Genomic DNA, 25,795 nt, shown 5'->3' with positions numbered 1-25,795 from the left:
TAGGAGGGGTGGCTCACGAGTGAGCAGTGAAGAGGAACTGGCAAGGAAGATGAAATACAAATGAAATGGAGAGCATCTTGCTGAGAAGGGGAAAAAAGCAAGATCAGTAGAATGTTTTGGTTTCCACTGACTGTCTCACACTGGCAGTTCTCAGGTCATTTTCCTGGGTTTTCACCTATTCCAAACTAGGTCTTAACAATGATAGAAGCCTGCTCCAGTCCAGAATTCTCACTTGTCTTTTGCAGAGCTGACATCTTTTCTTTGCTCCTTTTGAACACTGCTTGAAATTTAGGTGAGGTCTGCAGAGCTGTGCAAGAGCAGAATCTAATTTAGACCCATCAATGGAGAAAATAGGATGATTGTTTTAATTAAATAAATAATTAAATTTCTGGTGAAATAAAAATGGAATGGAGAAATTCAGAAATCTCAGAAGATACATCAGTGAAAATGATTCTATTTGATTAAACGGGAGCTTAGTCACTTGTCAAGAAAACATTCTGAATTAATAAGTATAAAATATAAGTGTAAAACATCGGGGCAAATGATGTTTCAGCTTGGATGTGCTGAAATGACTTAAATGAGTCCTGCAGTAAAGTGCTGGTAGCACAAGTCTGCAGCCCTGTTCTGAACATTCCTGTTCTCTCCCAGGAAATATCAGTTCCTTTATATAGTGTGAATGAGAGATAAAGACAGACTTTCAAAGCCACTTTACATCTCTGGTAAATGTGGGCCAGTTCCCAGCTCTGAATTAGAGGATCTCCAGCATAGGAGAATGCAGTTATCAATTTCCCCAGTGCACCACGAGAGAGCTTTTGATCTTTGTGATCAGATTATCTTGTTAGTGGCTCTCAAAAGGCAGTAGGAGCAGATGATATTCCATGAAGACCGATGCATTGACCTTTTTCCACTCACTGTGCCTGTTCTGAGTCTGAACAGAATTTAAACCTGTGAGGGGAAAAGCAAAGCTGCATCAGACAAAGAACTCTTCCTGCTCCCCAGAAATGTCACTGGTGGTCTGCTGAGGGCACTTGGTTGTTTGCCCTCACGTTGTGTTTTAACCTGGTTGCATAAACAAATGTGGTTTATGTAATGTGCTCTGCTGTGTCCCTGCCTCTCAGCCCTGCCACTCCTGCTGGATCTTTTCTACTCTTCAGCCAATTTTAATCGAATTTAACAGATCCTGAGTTCTGTGAGGAGAGAGACTCGCTGGTAAAAACCCAGTGTTGTGAACTCAATCTCTGTGATGGCACAGAACCTCCATGGAAGCCATCAATGAAAAGCCATAGGAAAAAACATAAGGAAGAAGCTCCAGTGACAGCTGCTGCTTGCAGAAAGTATATTTTCTTCCCTCTCCTTCCCTTTTTAAATAGAAATGATTTAGCAAATGCATTCAATCATGTCCTCAGATGTTACCATTGAAACCATGGGAGTATAACATCTGGAAAGAGTCTTTTCTTCTGTCAGACTTATGCAACATGAAATGCATTTGTCTGTTCTGTTACAACACCATGCTTTCCCAAACAGAAAAAATCTGAGCTGGCCTTCATGTGGAATAAACTGGAGCAGCTCCACGGAATTCAGTTTGCTGATTCATAGCAGCATAGGCTTCAATCCTTTATTTTCTCTTTCTTTCCCTGTACGTGTGGCACTTTCTAAATAATACAACATATTTATGATATTCAAGATTTCAGAAAGTGTGGTGGCCCTGAGACAGCGGGATTGTTTTTATATGTGGCTCTGGGTTGCAATGTCATTAAAACTGTTTAGCTTATGTAATGAATAATTGGTGATTCAGCTCCCAACACTGATACCTCCTAAATGCATGACAAACATCATTTCCCATCTTCTTCCCATATTTTCCATGTTGTATTTTAGTGCTTTGTTGCTGTGATTTAGTGTGGAGGAGCCTAAGCAGATCCCTGCTTCTGTCATGTTATAACATGAAACGTCAAATCCAAAGCCTGGGTCTGCTGAGCACTCCCAAAAAAATGAGAGACTTGGATCGTTCATGAGTCTTTCCAATGAAATGTCAAACTTTTCATACTATGAAAATGATGTTCCCCAACATAGAGCTTGAAAACAGATAATTATCCAAGAACATGAAACAGAATTAACATGCACTGGAGCATGTCATGAACATTTCCCTCAGCAAATAACAAAGGTAATTGCTGTCAGAGTACAAAGCAAGGAGAAAGGTTGGCTGTGTTCCTTAGACAATTGAGATTGGCCACTGTTTACCCATTTAGCCCATAAAAACATGCAGCCTGGCAGAAGGGTGCCATTCCAGGGCTGATGGAGTGTGACCATTGCGGGGACTTCTCATTTCACACTCCCAAGTCTGATCAGACACAAGGTCCTTGGCTATTCTTAGACATCTAAACCCTGATGAGTCAGAGCTCATTTGTAAACTGTGTTAAGCCCCAGTAATAATTAATACAGTTTTTGAACCACATTTTGACTTCAGGCACAATTAAGAGGCTTCATTCTTAGCCTATAAGAAAGAATGGACATAATTTGTTAGGTGGACGTAATTTTCCTGTATAGAAATCAGAGAAGCAAGAAAAAAAAAAAAACACTCTTAATTGCTAATGGGGGTAGTTCTGGTTTATGATTTTACAAATCAATTTTCTAATATTAGAAACCAGTGGAGTGTAGAGATACAGGATGGAAGTGTGGAAGAGACCTCCTAAAATACCATGTGTAGCTCATTGACATCACAGGCTGCTCCCCTCATGGATTTATTCAGCCAGGTCTTGCAGATGCTTGAGATTTTTTGTCCCCACCTTCCTCGTGGGAGGCTGCTCCCAAAGGTTATCTCTCTGATAGTTAAAATGCATGTTTCCACCTTTTTCTTTTTCTTTTTATTTTTTTTTTAATATGCTTCTTTTGTTCTCAGAGATGTCTGCATTTAAGGGAAAGGTGTGACACCTTTAACCAACAATAACCAGATCCTCCCAATCATCTTTGTGCCATGGGGGAAGGCCCTTAGTATATTTTATCTATACAAAATTTGGAATTTGAGCTATCCTGTAGTGAATATCATGCACAGAGAAGCAAGAACCCACTGAAAGGAGACAGACATACCTACTGTTTCCAATCATTTACATTCTTAATCTTCAAATCAGACTTTTGGGGTTTTTTTGTCATTCTCACTGCCTTGTGGGCACTTCCAGCACCCCCCTGCCTCTGAAGCTGTTGTAGCAGACCCTCTCCGAAATAATGAACTATTTTGAAGTGTAAAAGGTCTTTTGTAATCAGATTTTATTTTTGGAAGAGTACACTGTGCCATCTAAAGGTGGTTTTTTTTCTCCCCAAAGTGAACTATTTTGAAGAGTCAAAGGTCTTTTGTAAGCAACTACTACCTATTCCTCACCAATGATTATATTTATGCTACATTTTTATTACAAATTATTACAATTTTATTGCAATTGTTTTTTGTTTTTTTTATTTTTTTTTACCTTAACAAGATGCAGAGAGTCTTCAGTGTAACACAACAGATTTTTTAGCCATATGCTCTATTTTCAAACTGCAGCTTAAAAAGCCAGTTATGTTTTTGGGGAACACTAGGCTACATTTTCTGTCTAAAGGTGAAATTCACACCTGTGGCAGGGACTAACCCAGTGTTTATGTCTGAGTTAGGCATATTAGATACCAGATCAGAAGAATCTTCTTTAGTGCATCACAAAACACCAAAAAGTTACAGCCCAACAGCAAGACAAGACATCAAGGAGAGGTGTCTGCTGCTCCCTTGCCCCACTTGACTTGCTGAATTTAAATCAGATTTGCTTTCTTCTCCTTGACATCTGTTTAAGTGCATTATTAACTGGAATAAGCATTTTTTTAAACTTGTGCTCACTTTACATTGGTCACGATTAATTTGTGTGAAAATTAATTTGTGTGACGTTTTACCAAAACTGTTACTATGAAGCTCCTGCTAATAGTGCTGAGATTCTGTGAGTGCACATTCTTGTTGCTCCTTCACAGTGTAATCAGTAAATATGAGAACATTTGTAGCTGGTGTGATTTAATTCAGTGAATATTAAGCTGATCCTGGTGCTAAGCAGATTCCTAGCTCACCTTCAATAAGCAGTTGGAAAACAGAAACCATAAACTGCAAAAATAGAAGCATTTATTTTGCAGTGTAGCAAATTGAATCTCTAAAAACCATCTTTTAGATTCCTGCTGAAACATTTGTAATCCAACCAGGAAGAAATAATTGCTTTTAGCTCCTCTGCTCTGGGGTTTGGATCTACAGTGGAATATCCAGGAAATCAGAGAGACACAGCCAGGTTAGAGGAAGGACTGAGAGAAAAAATGGAAAGTATTCAAAGATAAGTGAAAGTGTGGATTTGTAGGTATCCAGTGTGTCACCTGGCAATAAAAATGTCAAGAAGAGGGTAATGAGTCAATCTGTAAAAAGCAGGAGAAGAAAAAGGAATCACAGGTAGAGACAGACTTGGGCAAATACAAACCCTCAATGACACAGGGTTGGAAAGTGTGTGTGGAGAAAGTAGGGCTTTAAAATTAGGAGGGAAACATAGAGAAAATAAAGGAATGTTTTCAAGAAATTTCCACTGAAACCATAAGAATCTAAAGCCATTGTAGGAATACAGATGCTGTTTCTGAAAGCAGTAATTTAGTGATTTGATGTGAATAAAAGCAAGTCAAAACAAATGAAAACACCAATTCCAACAGCTTTTTAGCTTCAAAAATATGGATAAAATCAGAAAACAAGTCCTGACCTTCCCAAAAGATGAACAGCTCATACTGGAGATGCTCAGAAACAGTGGGAGGATTGACCAAATAATCACCAGATATGGAACAAAGTAATTCTAGACTGAAGCAGGAGATGAAAATCAACATGGAAAAGACATTAGAAGCAGCTGTGTCGTTTCCCCTGCCACATGTAGTGATCCCAAGGAAACTTTCTGTCCCTGTGACCCTCATGGATCTGCTCAACCAGGAATTTGTGCAGTTTATCCAAAAGGTGGCTCCGTGGGGAGCTGCCGTGTTCCAAACCAATACAGAGAGAGTAGGGCTATTCTGAGAAACTTGATGGGAGAACAAATTTAAAAAAAAATGGGAAAAAAATATTGCCAACATGGAAAAATAACTTTGAAATTCCTGTGTTTAGCTTGAGTGGAGATACAGTAAGGCAGAGGGCAAAAGAAGGGTGTTGTGCCCCATTTTCTGAGACTGGCACTTAGCATGTTTCCATCTGCTTCAAGGGAGCCTTCCCCTTCAGTGTATATGAGATATAGATATATATATTTATATATTCTAGGAGCATGGACATAGACAATAAATACAAATATCAATATATGTAAATGTGAGGTGCTTAGGCTGGAGAAAAAAACCACAGTACAAAGGAATTTACCAGTGTTGGTCCAGTTCCTGAGCTGAAAAGGTCTGGTCTGGAGGGATGGGAATAAAATTCCAAAGCCATCGTCAGCCCCTAAGCATGCCCCATAAATTATGTATAGCTGTTCATTGAAATGATTGTGATGTGTCCAGGTGACTTGTGAAGCAGGATGTGTCATGAAAGGTTGTTGGAAGGATCTGAATAAACAGCAGAAGGAGGGCTGGGGGTGTTGGCTGCTGCAGAAGGTTGGATGTCTGTTCTCTTCAGCTAAAAAGGGGATTTAGGAGCTACCTCCTTGAGCTGTACTGCTTCCTGAAGAAACTAGAAGGGGCTGATTGATCAGGCCTTTTTGGGTTTCTGTGAAATAGAGACAAAGGGAGAACGAACCAAAGAAAATGTCTGACAAAACTGAAGCTAAATGAGTTTATTTTCCTTCCTTACGTTGTAATGTACGTGTGCTAGATAACGTGGAAAGGAGAAACTGCCAAATGCCTTTATGAAGGAGATAAGAGCATATGTGGAGGAAAATGAACCATAAATGTTATCTCAGAGAGGTCCCACTTGGAATAAGCCTATATATGGCAGTTATGTCTAAAATTTGTTATGTTGCTATTGTTTTGTGAAATGACAGAACATCTGCTTAGTCACAAGGCACCAGTAAAATGCAGCTTTATGCCTAAAGCAGTATGTCAGCTCCTAACAAAAACAAAGGCACATTGTCTTTTCCAGTAGTCATTTCTGACCTAATAATGGTTTAGAAAGGATTTTTTATTTTCATTTTTAAAGAAATGAATGGAAGAATTGAGTCATTTATGATGCCTTTCAAGATGAGGCTTTGTGCATTATTTGTGTATAAGCTGGCAAAACGCTTTGTCTCTGTAAATCATATTTATGTCACTGGAGCACTTTTAAAAAGGCAGCTACTTGTGAGTACCTTGAGAAAAAATCATGCTTAGCTTACAGTTTCTAAATGCAGTGTATAAGCAGCTGGTTTTCCCTCCCACTGGAACAGCAGCAAGTGATATGTGTGCTCACATGGCGAGTGGACACAAGTCACATTTCACCTCAGAGCTGACTCTTCAGAAGGAAAAAAGCATTCACAGTGCAATCTGTCATGTAGAAAACTAATTACAAATCCCCCTGGGACAATTATTCTATGGAATTTTCTCTGAATATTCCAAGCACACAACTTTTAAGTGGCTTTATTCAAAGAGAGTATTTTCATTGTTGTGTTCACTGACCTGAGAAGCTTGAAACTGTGGTATAAAATAGGATTTTAAAACCTATTTGCTGATGAAATGGGGTTATTATCCTACAGCTTGAAGTCATACACATGCATATATGACCCCTCAGCAAATAGACTGATCAATGAAACAGATAGAAATTGGCACCTTTTTCTACAATGGTTTTCATGGAGTGAAGCAGTTATTATTTAATTAAGGGGTGGAAGTATTCAAGCAGAACTGGCTTCGTGAAAAACCACGATAATAAATTTGTATTCTGCCACACCTGTGTTCAGAGTGAGCACCAGGGTTAGATCCTTGTGCAGAGCTCAAGGGTTGTGTGTCACGGGCTCTTTGAAGCCTCTGAAGTCTGAAGGACTCTTTTATGTGACTGGGAATGTGCGTGCTACATCATGAAGTATTAATAGCAGAGAAAGACAGGAGCCACTCTCATATGAATTCTTTCTTCTCCAGAAAACCTGATGTCAGCAGAACTTCTTTTTTTTTTTTATATTTTTAATGTCACTTAAGGTTGGGACCTTTGCTGGAATAAATAAAATCCGTGCAGGAGAGTCATCTGTGTCTGACTCAGAGCTGAATAGTAATATGTGATTTTTACCTTTCAGCTGAGTCAGATACAGACACTAAAACTTCCCCACAGAAGCAGTGTATAGTTTCTCAGAAACCCTTCAGAGGTTTGTGAACCTGATCCAAAGCTTATTGCAGTTGGGAAAATTCCTGATTTGAGTCAGTTTCCAGTTGGACTGTACAAATCTTATTGATCCATTTATATAACCTTTTCAAGAGGGAAAAAAAAATAAATCTTTCACATATGGCAAAAACTTGAAGACTTAATTTTTAAGCTGTTAAGATTCCAGTATTCCCTGGAATCTTAGGCAGCAGGTAACTTGTGCTTTGTGAAGGTAAAGGCACAAGCTCCAGGGCCCAGCCTGAAATTCATTGCAATTATTTAACTGAGGCATCAATTCTCAGCACCAGAACAGGAGCTCTGTTGTGCAGAGTTGCCAGGGGTGGCTGGATGGCATCATTTGTCAGCTGGCAGGGAAAGAGCCACCAGAATAAGGCGTTTTTAAGAGTGGCTCTTAAGCAATGATAGAAATACCACGACTGACTCCAGTCTCTGCTCCCCAGTGTTAAACTGGAGCAAGGGACTCTGGTTCTCCCCTCTGGGGAAGCAGGAGGATTTGTGCTTGGTGGCAGCAGGCTGGAGAATTGCTCAAGGTTTTTAACAGATCTGTGTCCTCCAGGCTGTCTCTGAAGATGACCTGAACCTCCAGGTGACCTCCACGTCCTCTGCTGGGGACCTGGCAGCCCCCCAGCCACAAAGCACAGAGGCATTCCCTGCCCACACCCCACCCCTGGGGCCAGACAGTAAAAAGTGATGGTTAATGTCTTCCATCATCATCTTCTAAAGCTCCACCATCCCAGTCCATGCTGATGCCTGGTGCTATTTTCACAGTCACAGAATGAACGAGGTTGGAAAAGACCTTTAAGAGCATCCAGTCCAACCTGTGACCTAACACCTCCTCATCTACTAAACCACTGAGTGCCACATCCAGGCTTTTCTTAAACACCTCCAGGGTGCAATCTCAAGCCTTTGAGACAGGTTTCTGCTATTCTGGGAAAAAAAGGAGGCTGGGACATGCTGTCATAAGCTTTGTTACTGCCCTGAAACGCTGATCTCACCGGGGTCCTGTGGCAGTAGCCAAAGGAGAGCTGTGCCTTCTGCAGAGAGAAGGGTGCTGGGTCACAAACCACTGTGAAATGGTGACATTGCCTTCTCAGCAGGGGTGCTCAGAGTGTCTGGGGCTCCTCACTGGGGTGGCTGCACTGTCCCATCTCCTGGGATTGGTTTATTTATAGATGAACCATTACTGATACATGAAGTCAGGCTCTGATCCATCGTTCTAGGTGAGTGCTGGCCCCAGGACATAAAAGCCCTGTTGTGAAGAGGCTGGGAAAGGGTATCCAAAGTGAAAGGGATTGGTAGGTCACACCTGGGTTGATGGCAGGATATCAGGGCTCTGGGTAATTTGGTGGCCCCTCTCTGCTGAGAAGCCAAGAAAAAGGGCTGGGTTCACCTTCAGAGATCCAGAGGAGATGCAGGTCTGGGCTCCAGCTTCTCTCTCCCTGCAGTGAAGGCACCAGAACCCAGAAATGCTGCAGTGCACCGTGCTGGGAAGCTCAGCTTCCTCCCTGGAGCTGGGGCCCATTTGGTTCAAGAATTGCTTGTTCTGAGCAGAAGTCAGGATTTGAGCCATGGGCAGTGAATGAAATCAGATTTTTGCAAAGAAGGAGTGCCTTATCAGTCAGTAAACATTTCTGCTCTGACTTGCAAACAGTCATTAAAAGCCTTTATTAAATTTTCTGTCTGTTCTGTTTGCCACTCAGCCATTTCTTTTCATTCTGAAGAATTATAACAAAGAATGAATGAGTCTTTTCTAATATGGTCAGGATACAATAAATTTGTGGAAGAACTGAGTTATTTTTCTCCCTCATAGGCAAAATTTTCCAATTGTTTAACAGAATGTTGTTTTGTATTGTCATGGCATCGGTCTTTATGGCTGTGAATAGCAAGGCTCAATATTAAGCAAGTTGTTTATAAAAACCAGACATGTAGTAACAATTAGAGAGTGTTCAGTGTGCTTCCCCACCCGAGTCCCTACCCTCTCCTCCCACTTACTGATCTTCCACTGCACTGTGCAGTTATTTGTGAATCCAGAGTGAGCAAACTGAGCTCTTCAGTGAAAGAGTGCAGAATTTCCTGGCTCTGCCTTGCAGAAGTTGGCATCTGCTGTTCCACAGAACTGAATCTCTGCTGCATTTGTCAGCCCCAGAGGGGAGGATGGCAGCTCCCAGCACCTGAAGGAGACTGTGACACAAAGCTTCACACTACAGAGAAATTGCTGCATCCATCACCATCCTTTCAGCCCATTAAATACAGCTGTATTAGCCCTGTGCTCCAGTTCACCCACAGCTCCCAGAACAGCTCCTTTTTAGTGTTTGAATCTCCAGTGTGTTACATTTCAAAGTACATTTTGCTCAGTACCAAGAATAATCAGTCCTTTGGGATGAAGCAGATCACAAAGCCTGAAATGGATCTGGAGTACTTTGGGATGCAGATACTTGTGCTGAAGGCATTGGGTAGATCCCCAGTCTGGCAGCAGTGCAGAGACTTTGAGAGAGTAGTGTCTTTCCAATTGCTCAGTGCTCCTCAGGAGTGGGGGAGAGGTTCAGGCTTCTCCTGGACCATCCTTGCACGATGAATATTTGCCTTGCAACACAATTTATTAGTCTAAGCCATTTGGTTGTTTTGATTTTTTTCCCAGAGAGTGTTGCTCTTGGTGTGCCCTGCACAGGCTGGGTTTGGATTCACTCCCATGGAAATGGGTTTTTTCATCTTTTGGAACTACCAGTGAGCTGAAAAATTGTTTATTTCCACAGTGCTAACAGTAGGCAGCTGTTTGTGGTGACAGCAGGAGAAAGAGTTATCTAAAGATCAAAAAGCTGAGTTTTTTTTTTTTGGGGGGTAAATCTGCTGTTAGAGCAAACATGACCTGGTGTGATAGATTTAGATTTAGTTTAGAAAAGTGCTCAGTCCTGGAAATACTTCAAGTGAAATCTAATGAACACCTTGCAGCTGGAACAGGCATCTTAAAAGTCATATTTAGGGGCAAGGTTTCCAAATGACCAAGCCCATCATGAAAAGTAGCAAACTCCCTCAGCTGTGAGCTGTCATGGTGTTGTAAATCCCTCAGAAGGAGCACTTGGACAGCTGGCAGATTGTACCATCATTATCAATGATCCCTGAGCTGTGCTTGGCAAAGGAAGAGCTGTGGGAACAGCACTCCCCGTGCTGCTACTGGTAGATGTGATGTTTTCAATTAAAAGCTTGATAAGTGGTCAACTACAGTGGAGAACATTTGGTTGCATAGTCTGTTACTCCAAAATATTTGAATGCCATTGCCAGAAACAGGCTCCAGCTCGAGGAGCTGCTCTCAAAAGTGCACGAGGGAGTGTTTGCTGCTGTGTAAAGCAGGCAGGTGCCAGGGGTAGGAACTGTGTAAATAGTCTGACCATGCTTGGTTTGTCACTTCTTCCATTTCAGCTGGATGCTGAGAAGGCAAAGTCGAAGCTGGAGCGATGGGGTGCCCGAGATGCTGGCAGTGGGGATGGAAGGAGTGAGGAGATGGAGTCAAGTGGAGATTGTGATGATGAGGATGGCTGCCAAGGATCCGGGGACAGGATGCACACAGCAGGTAAATACAGCTTCTGTAGGCACCTAGAGAGCTTAGAAATGTGTGTGTCACAATTAGGTGGCCAGAGCTAAGACTTACACTGCTTGAATTGCTGTCAAAATCCTACTAAATGCAAAGGATTTGAATCTTAATCTGTGAAGAGCTGCGGTAAAAATAGAATGATACAGACACTAACCCAATAAAATTTAACACTTGGCATGCAGATAAAAGACTTAAACATAGAGTGAATAATGTCTGCAATGAAATCTGGATCACAGGAGTGCTGAAGAACCTTCCTAGATAATGTGGGCTCTTCAGATAAATAGAAAATTGATGACCTTATAGAGTATGGTAAGTGTTAACATAAACATTTATTTATTGCAAAATGACACTGAAGGATGATCCAGAGTTGGCTCAATTTATATATTCTTGAAAAAAATGTAGGAAATATTGTGGGGTTTTTTCCCTAGTGGTGAGCTGCTGGTTAAATGGAATTTCTTGGTAGTCTCAGATACTCCATTCTGCAATATTTATTAATTAAATTACTTGGATAATATAATAAGTGTAGAATCAGCTTCAGAATCTAAAAACTTCCACCACCATATTGGCAATATAATATGTAGTTAAATCCTTCCAGTAACTTAATAAGAAGTAGATGTTTCTAAATACTTGATATTATTGGTTTACCTCATCTCTAAGTTCTAGATTCATTTTACCTCACTGAAATGTAACTGGTTTAATTTACCATAATGTAAATATAATGTGGATTAGATGTGTAAATATATGAAATACAGGTGGAAGAGTGCTGAAAACAGTGTTCATTGAGATGGCTGGAGCTCAGGCAGGTTTTAAACTCCTGCTTGGTTCTGCTGAGATAAACAAATGCCTTTTCCTTGTCCCTTTGCCACTGAGTGCAGAGGGGGAAGAGGTGTCTCATGCTCAGGTAAGATTTACAAACACACTGTGATCTGCTTGTGGTCAAGACTTCAGCTGTCCCTGTTGTGAATATCTGCAGGAAAACCAAGCTTAAAGATACACTTTGGAATGTGTGCAGAGTGTTGCAGGTAATTGCAGTACCAGTTTATAAACACCTGAATTTTAATTTGCATTGATGGACTGTTTGATCTGGGTATCATCATGTAGGAACACTGTTTTTAAAAATCTTTAAATAATTACAAGTGTCAGATCAAGCAGAGGTTTTCACCATCTACTCACCAATATTTCTGAACAAAGGAGCTCGGATACAATGTTATTTTAAAACTCTTAGCTAAACTTTTTAATTGTTTACTGTATTTCAGTCAAAAAAGACTGGTAGATGTTTTAGACCCTGGGGATTTAGGAAGATAAATATTGTAATATGATTTCCTCTCTGTGTGGAGTAATAGAAACAAAAGCTTGGTAGTCTTCAATGAACTATCAACAGCTTCAGTCAAACTATTAATACACCATTTGGGGGGGATGTATATCCATGCTTCCATGGACAATTGCAGTTAAAACATAAACACTTGAATGCTTTCAAGACTTGACTTTCAGCTGGCTTTAACAAGGGAAAGCTACTTAATGTCAATTTTTCTCCTTCTTTGTGATCTATTTAATTAAAATATTTTATGCTGATATCATCCTGGATTTAAAAGAATTATATTTATATAACTGGCTGTTTCAGAATTTAGCAGGGTGTATATCCAATTAAAAAGGTAGTTACAATAACTTTTAGAAAATGGTATTGATTCATAACAGAAGAATAAGTATTTCATTGTGTGACAATAGTAATGCTCTATCATAATTAGCTTTAAAGTATTGTACTGTACACCAGCCACTAGCAGTAAATCTCTTTTCCATATCTGGATACAATTAAGAGATAAAATGCAGTAATCTCATTATGGAGCTGCTTTGCTTTAATAGAATGTTAAAGAAAAACAAACATCAGATTAGTTGAATTTCCCCTTGCTGCATGTCTGAGATGATGCTGGCAGCTGTACAGCTGTGAACTTGCATTTCCTAAGCTTAAAACCCATCCAGTCCATCTACCCATTGTTTGTGGAACATGACAGCATTGCCTGTTCCCTGCTTGCCTGGAAACTGAGTGGTGAATTGGCTCTAAATCCCAATCCCACATGGATCCCTGGTTTGAGGGGAGGTGAAGTCACTGGGAATGTCCTCACAGGTGAGAGTGAGACACAAACCAGAGCTGTGAAATGCCACTGAGCTCTTTGGGGCATGCTGGAGCACCCAGTCACACAGCACAACAAAAGGAATAAGAAAGGAATAAAAGCCTTTCCAAACAGACTTTTTGGCACAGCAGTCATGCATTTAACAACAGGCCCATGAAAAACAGAGGAAAATATTTCAATGTCAGCCTTTAAATTGCAGAATTGAGAATGTAGTAAATATGTACTACATCTGTCATTTATTCAAAACTATATGAAATTATATTTACTGCTCTGTGTGTTGAGAGCATTGCAAAAGACTGAGATTGCTTTTAGTTTTTGAAAATCCAAGGAATGCTCATTTCGTTCCACCTCCCCCAAAAAAACCAAACCAAAACAAAAAAACCCTTTTCTTTACTGATAAATGGCCAAGAATTTTGTCAATACATGGGTTACCATCATGAAACATTTCTGGTTTTAGCTATTCCAAAAGATCTCCTCAGACAGGGCCCACTGCTGACTCCCCACGTTGTTTTTCCAAGCTGCTAAAGAGGGCTGGGCTCCTGGGTTTTGGATTTCAGCATGAAATCCATGAGTGGGAGAGCACAGAAGTGATTCTGTGGGTATATTCCAGCCAGGTCCTTGTAACACCCTTTTCCCTCTGTTGTTTTTTATTCCCTTTTGGTTGGGATTTGCTATTTCTGTAGTTCAGCTCATCCTGCAATGGGCAGTACAATCCTGATCTTCTGTTTGTCACCTTCTGCCCTTTGAGACTCATGCCTGCATATCAATTAACCATTTAATTTTATGTCCATAATTAAGATACATGGATGTCTATCAGCTAGTGCTGGGATTTTGTTTCTCTTTGTTGCAAATAAGCCTTTGCTTGACCCATTCAATATTACCTGAAAAGATCAACACTTCTTTCATGGTAACAGGCTTAATTACCTATTCTTTAGCATGTGTGTTTATCCAAGTGGTTTTTATATGAACAAGATAAATTCTCAGGAAACCAGGATTCTCTTCAAAACTTATGGATGGTAGAAGATGCTTTATAATGTCCTGTTCTCACAGGCCTTACCAATTACCCCAAGTATCTCTTCCTGGGGAAAGCTGTGGGAACAGCAGTTTCTCAAGCAGGCCCATGTGTTATTCGTTGGCAAGTACCAACTTTTTAATGACAACATCTGTAAATCATCTTTGAACAAAGCTTTGGTAGGAGAGATTTAAGAAGAGGAAAGCCAGCCATATAAATCTTGAGCGTGGATGGGGAAGTTGCTCTGTGGTTTGCTCTGCTGCAGTCCTGCAGGTTTCTAGGCAGAAGGGCAAAGCAGCATCTTAGGCTGAGCCTTGCTGAGCCTGGCCTGCTCCCAGAACCAGTCTTACACGGATCTGATCACTGTAAGGCCTTGTTCTTTAGCCCTTACACGAAGGTGGTGGTGCTGGAGGAGAGCAGGGAGTGCTCAGTGCCCTGCAGGACTGAGGGAGAGCATTGAGTGTCCTGCTGCTCCTGGAAAGAGAACAGCAGCAGATTCACACTGGTCCTGCCTCTGCTGCCTCCTTTTCAGAGGAGGAGAATATCTGGTGAAAAGTGGGAAGGAAGCTTGTGTAAGGAACTGCACTGGCCAGCTCTGTGTTGTGGTGAGACCCCTCCCAAGCAGTGACAACCAAGGTCAGGTGTCAGTTCAGGGAAGCCATCAGGTGATTCACTCCTAAACAAAGGTAGAGGAGATGTTTAGGCCAAGGGTAAACCTGTGTTTAGTGCAAGGCCAGAGGCAGCTGTGTGGAGCTCTGGGCTGTGTGGAAGTTGTGGTGAGGAAGGTTGTGCTGACACCACTCTGGGCACCAGTGCATGAGCACACCTGCAGGCAGGGGAAACCCAGCTGCTCCTGCATCTGTGTCTGAGGCTGGATGTTCCACACAGCCAGTGCAAGACAGAAATCAATCCAGGCTTCTGTCTTGAGGAGCCTGATGCAACATGGTGCCAAGTCCCAGGGAGTGGAGCTCCTGCTGGACTGCAGCTGTCCTGTGGCTGGCAGGGCAGATAAACAGCCCAGGTGGAGGAAAATAGAGTTTAGTCCATCCTTGGACCTTCCTTCACTGAATAGAATAGACAACCCCAAATGAGTGTTTGGTGTACTTGAACTTGAGTGTTTGCACCAGATTCCCCTCTCTGAGGTTGGAATCTGTATTTGCCTCAGAAAGCTCAGCCCTCAGGTGGGACAGCTGTTAACTCCCTCCTGACATGCCTGCAAATTTGAGATTGTTGGGAAATGGAAATATGGAGCTTTCCTGGCTCACTGTCTTGTTCCACACAGAGCTGGGCTGCTGCTGTGTCCCCATCCCAAGAGCAGTGGGTGTCCATGGAATAACAAGTGCCTGAGCAGTGCTGGCCCTCAGGCAGAGGAGATCTTAGTACAATACTTTCAGTCCTGTCTGTCAGTGCAGGCATTCCATAAAAACACATCCAGGGACATCCCAGCCACACTTTAACCATGACTGTGGGTTAAATGTGTTTTATTACTGTGATTTCTGCCAAATGCTTACCTCATCCCAGGAACAGTTTTCTTCTGTACTTCCTCCTAATTCCTTCATGGAGCTCCCTCCTTTTAACAAGACCTTCCAGATTCCAGACATCCCATCTGAACATCCTGCCTCATTGTCCCAGGTCATTGTCTGGGTGGGAATCTGTAACAAACCTACCTGGAACATTCACATGGCATGATTCCAACTCTTGGCTTCCTTCTTGGCTGTGTGGACAATCCCCATCTTTCTGCTGATCTTTCAGAGTATCTGAAGAGATTATCTTTGTAGATTTCTTATTTAGGGCTTATGAGAAGGATACATTTTTGCCCCAATATGCCTTTACAAGTACAGACAAGTACATTTTCTTTTTTCTTGCTGTCTTCTGTCTGATCTGCATCTGCTCTCAACAGCAATGGGAACTTAATGCATTTCTCTGACTGCTTATGAATGTTTTCATTATCAGTTTTTTCCTTTTGAATATCAAGATTCTTTAATGCTTTATTATGTTATCATTCTCCCAGCTTGTCTGTCTTTTCTTGGCATCAGTGTTACTGTATGACCTGTCATTTTAATCATATTTCATTTCCATTCACCATGTCACAGGATGCACTTACACTTGTATTTATCCACATACTCGGTTGTACAGCTGCTGATTTTGTAATTATTAGTACAAAACATCAATATTCTGAGATCATAATATCTGCTGGCAGTCAGCCATGCTCATCAGTTTCTCATTGCCACACGTCCTCACAGATGATCCTGGCTCACAGAAATGCTGTATTTTCAGTGTCTTCTATCTTCCTGCCTAGAGAAACCTTTCCATCACACCTCCTCCCCATCCTGCTGCCTTGCACAGCCATTTTTCTACACCCTTTGTTGCTCAAGACATTTTATCTCCAACTCTGCTTTTAGAGAGCCTATAAATTCCTAGATTGCCCTCAGCATAAATGCCTCATTCTGTCCTCAAAACAGCACAGTAACAGGTTAAACCCTTATAAAAGATTGATTTTTCAGGGAAGCTCCATCTTATGCTTCCCATTTGGGGTGGTAGAGAGACATGAGTCTGTCAAGAGGAGCAGAAGCAAACCCTGCCAGGGTCCTCAGCACGTGTGGGGGAGAGTGAGTGGTACTTCCACAGCTGGCAAACTTCTGGCTGTGCCTTCTGATTTTAGCATACAGCTTGGGAAGAGACATGGGAGCAGAGAAAACCAGAGACACCTAAATAATAAAATTGAAAAGTACAGATTTTTGATTATTTCCTTGAGCTTGGGAAGGGCTGGTCCTGCCATGAGTTACTTTGATGTCATGGTGGTGTCCCAGCATCTTCTCCTGGGCTGAGAGATGCTCTGGCTGAGTGTGGCATTTCCTGCAGGCTCTGCTCTGTGCAGCTCACAGGGGCTTCAGAGAAGGGAGGAGAATATTGCAAGACAGAAGGAGGTTTCCTCATCTCTAGCCCTGGAAAAATCTATTTTATAATCTGCCAGTACAGGAATAAGATATTTTTTATAGTTTTGTGTTCTACATTACATAGTATAATTTTAACTGGAATGAACAGAAGAATCATTCCTCAACCTTCCTCAGCCTCAGTATTTATGTGATAGTTTGAGTAAAGGAATGGGATTTCAGTTCCTTCAGATTCTCACTCTGAGACCTGAGGTGAGAGTTCCCAGCACCACCAGGGCTCCTGCTTCGATCCATTCAAGACAGGAGTTTCTGCCAAGTTGTGGAAATGACTTTCTGCATGACCAGATAAACACATCCCCTGCAGGAATTTCTCCTAATGCTGATCAGAGCAGTAGCTGGAGGAATAAGAGACCGTGTGCCAGCCCTGTGGCTCTCTGAACAGCTCTGGTGCTATCTCTGGTGCCTTCAAAGAGGTAAAATGGTAATTGGGGAAATGCAATTTTACCATTTCACCAGAGAAATGTAAATTACAGCACATTTTGATCATCTTAGCACCGTTTAGACAAAATTAAAAGGTAAAGCATTTTAGTTGCTTAGGGTACCCTAAGCCTTCCAATGCATGTTCTGTAGGAGGAAATTAAACATTGGAGAGATCAAGATAAAGACATTTGGGGCTTAAGTATTTGCAGTAGTTCTGTATAAGCAGCCATCAGGGACTGCACTGGAGATCACTGAAGGGTAATGCGCTTTTACCAACTTCCTATTAAAAATATTACCAGTAATCTCTGTCCCTTGAACACACTTACTGCAGCAGAACAATTTTCACTGCCCTTGTCAGCAGTATTTTATCTGGTTACTTTCCACAGGAGTAATTCCATGTGTACATCTATTTCTGAGATGGGTTTTGAAAACAGCCCTAAACTGAAAACTCACTGATCTCATTTTCCAATGAGTTCCCACTCAGTAGCATTTCTCACAGGTAAGAATAAAAAGGATTTATTTTAAACAGAAGCTGAATGGTCCCAAACAGGACCAGTGTCAAACCAGAAAGAGCACGAACAAAAAGAAGCAACTTAGTGTTGGATGGCTAAAACATGAGAAAATCAGGTTTTTAAGAAAAATTGCATTGCTGATCACATGGAGCAGAACACCTTGGTTCAGGCTGTGAGAGCACCCTGCAGGTGGATCCTCTGACCCCACAGTTGTGGGGCTGTTTTCTGACAATGTCATTTGTGAGGAGCAGGCTGGAACCCAGAGTTCACAGCTAAAGGGAGAAGAAAACCAATCCTTCACATGGAGATCTCATGAGATGTGTGGTTCAGGTCCTTCTGACGAGGAATTCACCTAAGAGCTTGAATATCTTGGGCATGCAGTGATAGGATAAATATGAAGGCTAAGGTGATCTACCCCCAAAACACCATAAAGCCAAAATTAATTAAGAGGAGTTAACAATGAAAGGTCCTTCAAATTGCTCCAAAACAGATAACTCATATCATTTAATGGAAGCTCCCTTTAAAATATTAATGCCATTAGATTATAAGTTATCCAAACCATCCAGCAAGCCCAAGGAAAATGTTCACCTGCCAGTTGTTTGTTGTGCCACACAAGGGAAGAACTCTCACCTGGCCAGAGCCAGGGGACAGGGACATTGTCCCCTGCTCCTTGTGCTGTGCCTGTGGCACCTCTGCCACCTTCCCTCCTCACCCTCCTCCAAGGGAGGAAATCAAAAATCAAACCCTGGCCTTGCTTCTTCCAAAGGTGAATTCTGCCAGGTTAATTAAGGGAAGGTTATGAATTACTGCAACCCTAAAGGCTTGAAGAAGCCCATTGCACACAAGTGCAAGGCAGGGGAAATAGAACTGGAAGTTACTGAGAAATGAAAATACACTTTCTGTTTCTCCCTGCTGACACCTTCCCTAGTTTTATGATTCGTAAGGAAAGCCTAAGCAGTCACTGTTCTTTTAGAGGAGAAAAAGAACTGCTCTGGGTTGTTTTCCCTCCCCCTCTTGAACCAATGTTTTTTGGAGGTGCTTTGCTTTTGGGGAGAAGCTACCTTGAGTACACCAGGTGCACATTTGGAGGTTTTCTATTCCTTGATTGTCCATTTTAAGGTAAAATAACCCTCCTTAAAAGAGTTCTGTTGTGCCTGAAGCCAGCAGATATGCCATCAGAATGTCTCAGCTGAGAAATTTAGGAACAAAACAATACCCTGAAAGAAAGCACAGTTTAGTTTTACAGTAACAGAGAGCACAGCACAACTGCTCTGTACTCCAGACTCAATTTATTACAAAAAGAACAGAACTTCAGGCTAAAGTATGTGACATATCAACAGGATCAAGAATTTATAGGGCTGGATCCAGCTGCCTTGAGATCAAGGTACTTTAAAATAACTTAAACCAGCTGATGATCTTGCATGTACTTAAATATCTTCCTTGAAAAGTGTTCAAAGATTAAGCACATTATTCCTCAGCAGGTGATTTTGCATCTGGTTTATCCCACAGTGTCTCCTGTCTGCTGGTTTTTAAGAGTGTTTATTTCTATCCTTTGATCCTGAAAGCAGTCAGGTAATATTTCCCTGAAAGCTGCACTTTGGACAGGACAGGTGACACCTTTCAGAGGCCTTTCAGGGAGTGTTGGGCTGTAACATCATCCAGTAGCCCCAAACTCAGGAACCAGATTTAACTTGCAAAAGAGGGAAGTTAGAAACCTTTTTGGGTTTATATGAGGTGCTGAAGTGTGGAGCCTAAATCTGTACAAACAGGGTGAAATCCCTAAGTTATGGATGGCTGAGGGTCATCATCACAGTTCTCAGTGATGGAAAAGTCAGCTGGATACAAGATCCTACAGCATTTCTAACACTGGTGTTACTCTGGTTTCCTCTGCTTGCCTGCAGTAATTGCCCCTCATGTTTACTTGTATCAAGAGCTTTTATTTTTCCAAATTACATTCTATTCCTAGTTCAAGCTCCTAAATATCACAATCAGAAAATGTTTGTTTTCCTTGTCTTCCTGTCTTTAAGGATTTAGACAGATTGTCTAATGTTCTTTACGCTGTCTTCTTTAATCTCCCTGTTGTGCTTGTTCTTCTCTGAATGCCTAATAGTTTGTCAAGCCAAATTTGAATTATTTCTGAAATGAAAAACTATAAAGAACCAACCAAACTTTGAATATGGCAGAAAGGTGTTTTGAAATTTTAAAAAATGGTTTTGGTTTGTTTGGGTTTTTTTTAGTCTTTTGAGGTATCTCATATCACATTAGTTTGTTCATCTTCTACATAAACAATTATGTCAAGTTTGCAGATTAGTCTTTATTTCAGTGAAATTTAAGTCCATTTCCTGCTTTAATGCTTTCTGAAATGATACAGATTCTTGAGCCAGGTGTGATTTGCACAAGCAAACCTCCCTTGCACCAGCGAGCTGCCTGGGCAGCTCCATTGGCCAGAAAAGGTGAGACACATTGGTCTGGTGCCCTTCAGGAGAAAAGGAATCAGCATTTTGGAAGAGGTGAAAGCAATAAAACTGGATATTCTGGGAAGGAAAGACCAACTTTTGAATATGCAGACAGTACCATTTCTGTCCCTGTGCAGATCATAAACTCTCACCTGAGGTCCAGATGAGGTAGGAGTGTTGAACAGTGGTGAGGCAGGGGGCACACAAGGGAACAGCTGCTCTTTCAAAGTTTATTCCATTTATTTGTAAAAGTCACTGAACATTCTCAGCATCACAGCTTTAGCCCATTCACCATGCGATTGCTGCCCACACTTAGCTGTTAATCCACAGAGATGAGCAGGACTGGGTCAGTGTGGGCATGGAAACCTCTTGGAATCACCAGAAAGGGGAGGGAGACACAAAACTCAACTGACAAAGCTGTTACTTGCACAGAGAACCTTAGAAATTCTCAGCTTTTCAAACTACTCTCCAAATTAAAGAGATGAAAGAGAATTTGCTACTGCAGCATTGCAAGTGCCCAGTTATAAATCATCATCTGATATTTATAGCCCAGAATTAAGACTGGTGACTCAGACACGCCGCTGACCAGTTAGGAGTGAAGTCCTAATAACCCAATCTGGAGCAGAAGGGAAAGGAATAGCTTTCTGATGTGAAGTCAGACAAGTAATTTCCTATTTAAAATTTGATTAGATAAAATCTTTTGAACATGTGCTTGTAAAGCAACAGCCTGTTTAAATATGTATGGACTCTGCTACGACAGCCAGCACAAAGAACATTTGCAGTAACCTGAACGTGGAGGGGCAAGCACAGCGCCCTGGGCTAAACTCCATCAGGATAAATCTCATCCACAGTAGAGAAACACTAGAGCTGATGGGGGGAAAGCTGTTTTCTTCCTGTTAAAAAACCCACAAATTCTTTTCTCTATCGAAAAGGTTTCATTTTGAAAAACGGAAGCGTTTGTTGTACAGATGCAATTGGAAGAATGTTAATTTCAGAGGATGTTTTTTGTAGGTTTTGAACACAAAAGGCAAAATATTAATTTAAGCTGGAATATTTTGCCCCCTGTAAATAATATTTAGCTTTTATAATAATAATAATAATTTACTATAAGCTTGATATTTTTAGCCAGAAAGTTCTTCTTGATTTAAAGGCATTACTTTCTAAAATTCTCAAGAAATATTCTAAAGGCCAGAAAACAACAAGATGGGGGAGTTTGGCCTGATTCTGATCCAGTAATTATCACTGGGGATTTTGCTTTTGACTTAAACAACAGCTTGAGCCAACAAAGAAAGGGTTGGATCCTGCTGCCCCCCTCCCTGGTGTGCAGGGTGGTAACCCTAAAGCTGCTGCAAAATTCTGCCCATGGTGATGTACAGAAATGAGCCTGGCCTGTGCCAAGGTACAGAAATTCCATTGGTTCAGATTAAACACCTGTGCCACTGTCTGTTTTTAATATCCTGATTTATCTCATTTGCAGAGGCCATGGTTGCATTTGAAACTCAGCTGTTGATAATAAAGTATCCTCTCAAAACTGGGATACAGCTCCATTGCAAGTTCAAGCAGAGAATCCCATTACAAAGCTTGGTACAACTGCATCCAAGCAGGAACATTTTATCACTCATCATTACAGATACTTGCAGAACAGTTCTGGGAATTTAAATATTCATGTTATATTCACACATTAAAAAAATTACTATCTTTGAAAATGACCGACAACTCATGTTCACTGGAAGTAAGTTTTTGTCCTTCTCTATCCATGGAGCTCTACATTTTTTATTAAAGCCATGGGAACATCATTCCTTTCATTGAGTCTGTGGTGTGAGAAACATCCATGTGTTCCAGGCAGTCTGGTCACTGCCTGCTGGACTTGTGTTCCTTCCCTGGACCTCAGGGGATTTTTCTTGGAAGTTCCTTGCCTTATCCCTGCCTGCCAGGGTCTCTCCAACCACTGTCCTTGCAGATTTCATTCCAGCCCTCCAAGGAGTGTGGAAGCAGCCTGCTGCTGCCTGGGTTTTGCTTTTCCAAAGCAGAAGAAAAGCCCTGAGCATCCGCAGAGGCACCGAGTCACGAGGCTGTGTCATACCCAAAGCCACAGATGTGGAGGCTTTTCTTGTAGCTGCAGAGCAGATCTGTGATTGGCACTGTCACATGTTGATATGTTTTCCCCTCAGACAGGGTGGAATATGGCATTGCCCTGTAAGAAAGCCAGACAGCTTTTCAGCAGCCTCACCTCCTGTGATGCCTTGGAGTGGAACAGAGGCTGGACAGAGTTAAGAGAATAAAGTGGGTGTTTATTGAAGGCCTTCAACAGGCACACCTTGGGCAGTCAGAAACCTCCCAGAGGCTGCACCCAAGCTGGAAGATGGGCACAAGTTTCTCAGACAATTACAAGTTTGGACCATTTCCATCTCAGGGGTTAATGCTCCAATTACAGCTTCAGCTAATGAAGTCATTTACCCCCAGTTTGCTCCCCCTAATTCACTTTTGTTTATTCTTTCAGGGCCTGAGGCTGTGGGGTGTCCATGGGTTCCAGGCCCAGAGGAATTGTTTTATCTGACCAAAGTGTAAAGACAGTAGTTAACACTTTATATGAAGTTCAGAGTTATGCACTATTGCAGCACAGGATTTCAAAAACATAAAGGCTAAAATCTTAAGGCAGCACTTGCTGTCCAGTCATTGCCTCCAGTTTCAGTGGGTGCACATGGAAGAACTCCCTCCTGTCTCTCTCCAACCCACAGCCTGTAGTGTGTGTTGCAGTGTGTGACCCTGTGGGGTTGGGAATGCAGATTTTCACGGAGCAGAGTTCCCTGCTCTGTTCCCTTGGTGCTGAGAGGAGGTTCCTGCACTGTGAGCAGCGTGTGAGGTTCCTCTGAGCGCAGCATCCCCGTGTGCCTCTGTCCTGCTCCAGGGACCCTGCTGGCTCTGCACACTCCAGGAAGGTGCTGCCTGTCTCCAAGCTGCTTTAAGCCTCACGTGAACTCCACATGGATATCATGAACTGAAAAGAGCTTTATCAAAAAAAAAAAAAACCACTTTAATCACATTCCAGAGGCCTGACATGTTAGCAGGCCCTTGACAGCTTGTCAGTAAATGAAGAAGATGTGTGACACTAATGGGGACACAGCAGTGGTTCAGTATCACACCCAAATGCAGCACTGGGAAATGCCCTGTGGGAGCCTCCCCATTAATGCAGGAAAAGCCCCAAGAAATCAATGTCCATCCCTGGGACTATAAACCCCAAATCCTTTTGAGTTCACACAGCAGCCTGGGCACTGCCAGCTGAACTTCTGCTTTAAAATCACTTTGCATCCTCTTTGTCGAGCACATTTGCATAATCTGTGTCACAACAAAAATTGGAAGTGTGTTGTATCAAAGAAGATTTGAAATGAATTTTTTAAACTGCAGATAAATCATAAACTTATTTTTGCAAACTATGTGAAAAAGCATTGCAAGCTGTAAAGATTGCAAACTGTAAAGAAGTTTATTCAAAGGAGCAAATACACAACCACAGAAAATATTTTTCTATCTGTATAAATACACTGAAACCCTATCAATCTGCAGAATACATCAAAAGGCTTTATAAGAAATAAGCAAATTATAAATTCCTAGAGTGCCAGTTTTCTTCCACAGATTATGCAAACATTATGTGTGCTTCAAGTAAAGTTGCATTTTATTAAAAATGTAACTCGTGATAAAATAGATGTAACACTTGAATAACCATTTAAAATTTATATTATTCTCACCTTATAAAATAATATTGGAAAAGTGAATTGCACTAACACAAGTGTATTCATTATGCATGAAATCTCTATTTAGTCTGTAAAGTGCAGAGCAGACAGATAGTGGCCATTTTCTGCTGCTGTAATTACTGTGTCACCATTTGTGAAGCATTTATGTAAAGTACAATGCTTCTGACTAACCATGGCCAAACTCTCTGCATCTTGTTAAGAATCAAATCATTGTTTTCAAATCTTTTATGTTCTGCTGACAGTGGAGTGCAATGTAATCCACCATCACTTACATAATCAAACACAATCCCTTTCTTCCATGTGCATTCTTTTTGGATTTATGGATTATGCACCTTAATAATGCAATTTTTTAAAAGCAGAAGATGATTATAAAATAGAGATCCTTCTTTATTTGTTCTCTCATGTTGCAGAGAAGGCTTGAACACGGGCACAGGTGTGTCTTTACTTAAGGGCTTTTCCTCCTGTATTGCAGATATGTGCCTTGTTTGTTGGTGCAGGTAACTTTGCTGTGGTCCTCTGGAAAAGCCTTAAGGTTAAGTCTTTGCAGTGATCCTTTTCCACACTGGTCACAGCTGCTGGGTAAATGCCAGCAAGTTTAGAAGGTAAATAGTCAAAAATCCTCCCCTGGCAAGTGTTCAGGTCCTCTGCTCTTTCCACTTCAGCCATGTCACACATCTCATTGATTCCTGAGATCTGGGGTGTGCTCATCAATTCCCTTCCGAGACAGAAGGACTTCCCAGGCCAATCTCCTCTTTGGGAGTCTCCCTGTGCTGGGCCACAGCAAGTCCTGGCAGTGCCCATGGAGCTGGGTGGCCATGGCAGAGCCACAGCTGGCACAGCCACAGCTGGAACAGTGACACCAGACACAGCCACAGCTGGCACAGCCACAGCTGGAACAGTGACACCAGGCACAGTGACACCAGGCACAGTGACACCAGGCACAGCCACAGCTGGCACAGCCACAGCTGGCACAGCCACAGCTGGAACAGTGACACCAGACACAGCCACAGCTGGAACAGCCACAGCTGGAACAGTGACACCAGACACAGCCACAGCTGGAACAGTGACACCAGACACAGCCACAGCTGGAAGAGCTGTGTGGCAGTGACAGAGCTGTGTGTCCCTGGCACTGCCATGTGACAGTGGCAGAGCTCTGTGACAGTGGCAGAGCTGTGTGACAGTGGCAGAGCTGTGACAGTGGCACTGCTGTGTGGCAGTGGCAGAGCTGTGACAGTGGCAGAGCTTGTGGCAGAGCTGTGTGACAGTGTCACTGCCGTGTGACAGTGGCAGAGCTGTGTGGCAGAACTGTGACAGTGTCACTGCCGTGTGACAGTGGCAGAGCTGTGACAGTGGCAGAGCTGTGTGGCAGAGCTGTGACAGTGGCACTGCCGTGTGACAGTGGCTCTGCTGTGTGACAGTGGCAGAGCTGTGACAGTGGCACTGCCGTGTGACAGTGGCAGAGCTGTGTGACAGTGACAGGGCTGTGACAGTGTCACTGCTGTGTGGCAGTGGCAGAGCTGTGACAGTGGCAGAGCTGTGACAGTGGCAGAGCTGTGACAGTGGCACTGCCGTGTGACAGTGGCAGAGCTGTGTGACAGTGGCAGAGCTGTGACAGTGGCAGAGCTGTGACAGTGGCAGGGCTGTGACAGTGGCAGAGCTGTGACAGTGTCACTGCTG

General features: G+C 42.2%; 1 protein-coding gene across 1 annotated transcript in view; it reads left to right on the top strand.

Annotated features, from left to right (window-relative positions):
* LOC107208993 (glypican-5-like) overlaps positions 1 to 25,795 on the top strand; it is a 332,448-nt gene that overhangs the window by 230,795 nt on the left and 75,858 nt on the right. Inside the window, exon 8 of the mRNA XM_015638215.1 lies at positions 10,715 to 10,865. Coding sequence (XP_015493701.1) covers positions 10,715 to 10,865 — 151 coding nt within the window. The remainder of the gene's footprint in view (positions 1 to 10,714; positions 10,866 to 25,795) is intronic.

The sequence above is a fragment of the Parus major genome, chromosome 9 (assembly GCF_001522545.3).
Source record: "Parus major isolate Abel chromosome 9, Parus_major1.1, whole genome shotgun sequence".
Lineage (NCBI taxonomy): Eukaryota > Metazoa > Chordata > Aves > Passeriformes > Paridae > Parus > Parus major.
The sequence above is the reverse complement of the archived record's forward strand: the minus strand, read 5'-3'. Positions and strand labels throughout refer to the sequence as shown.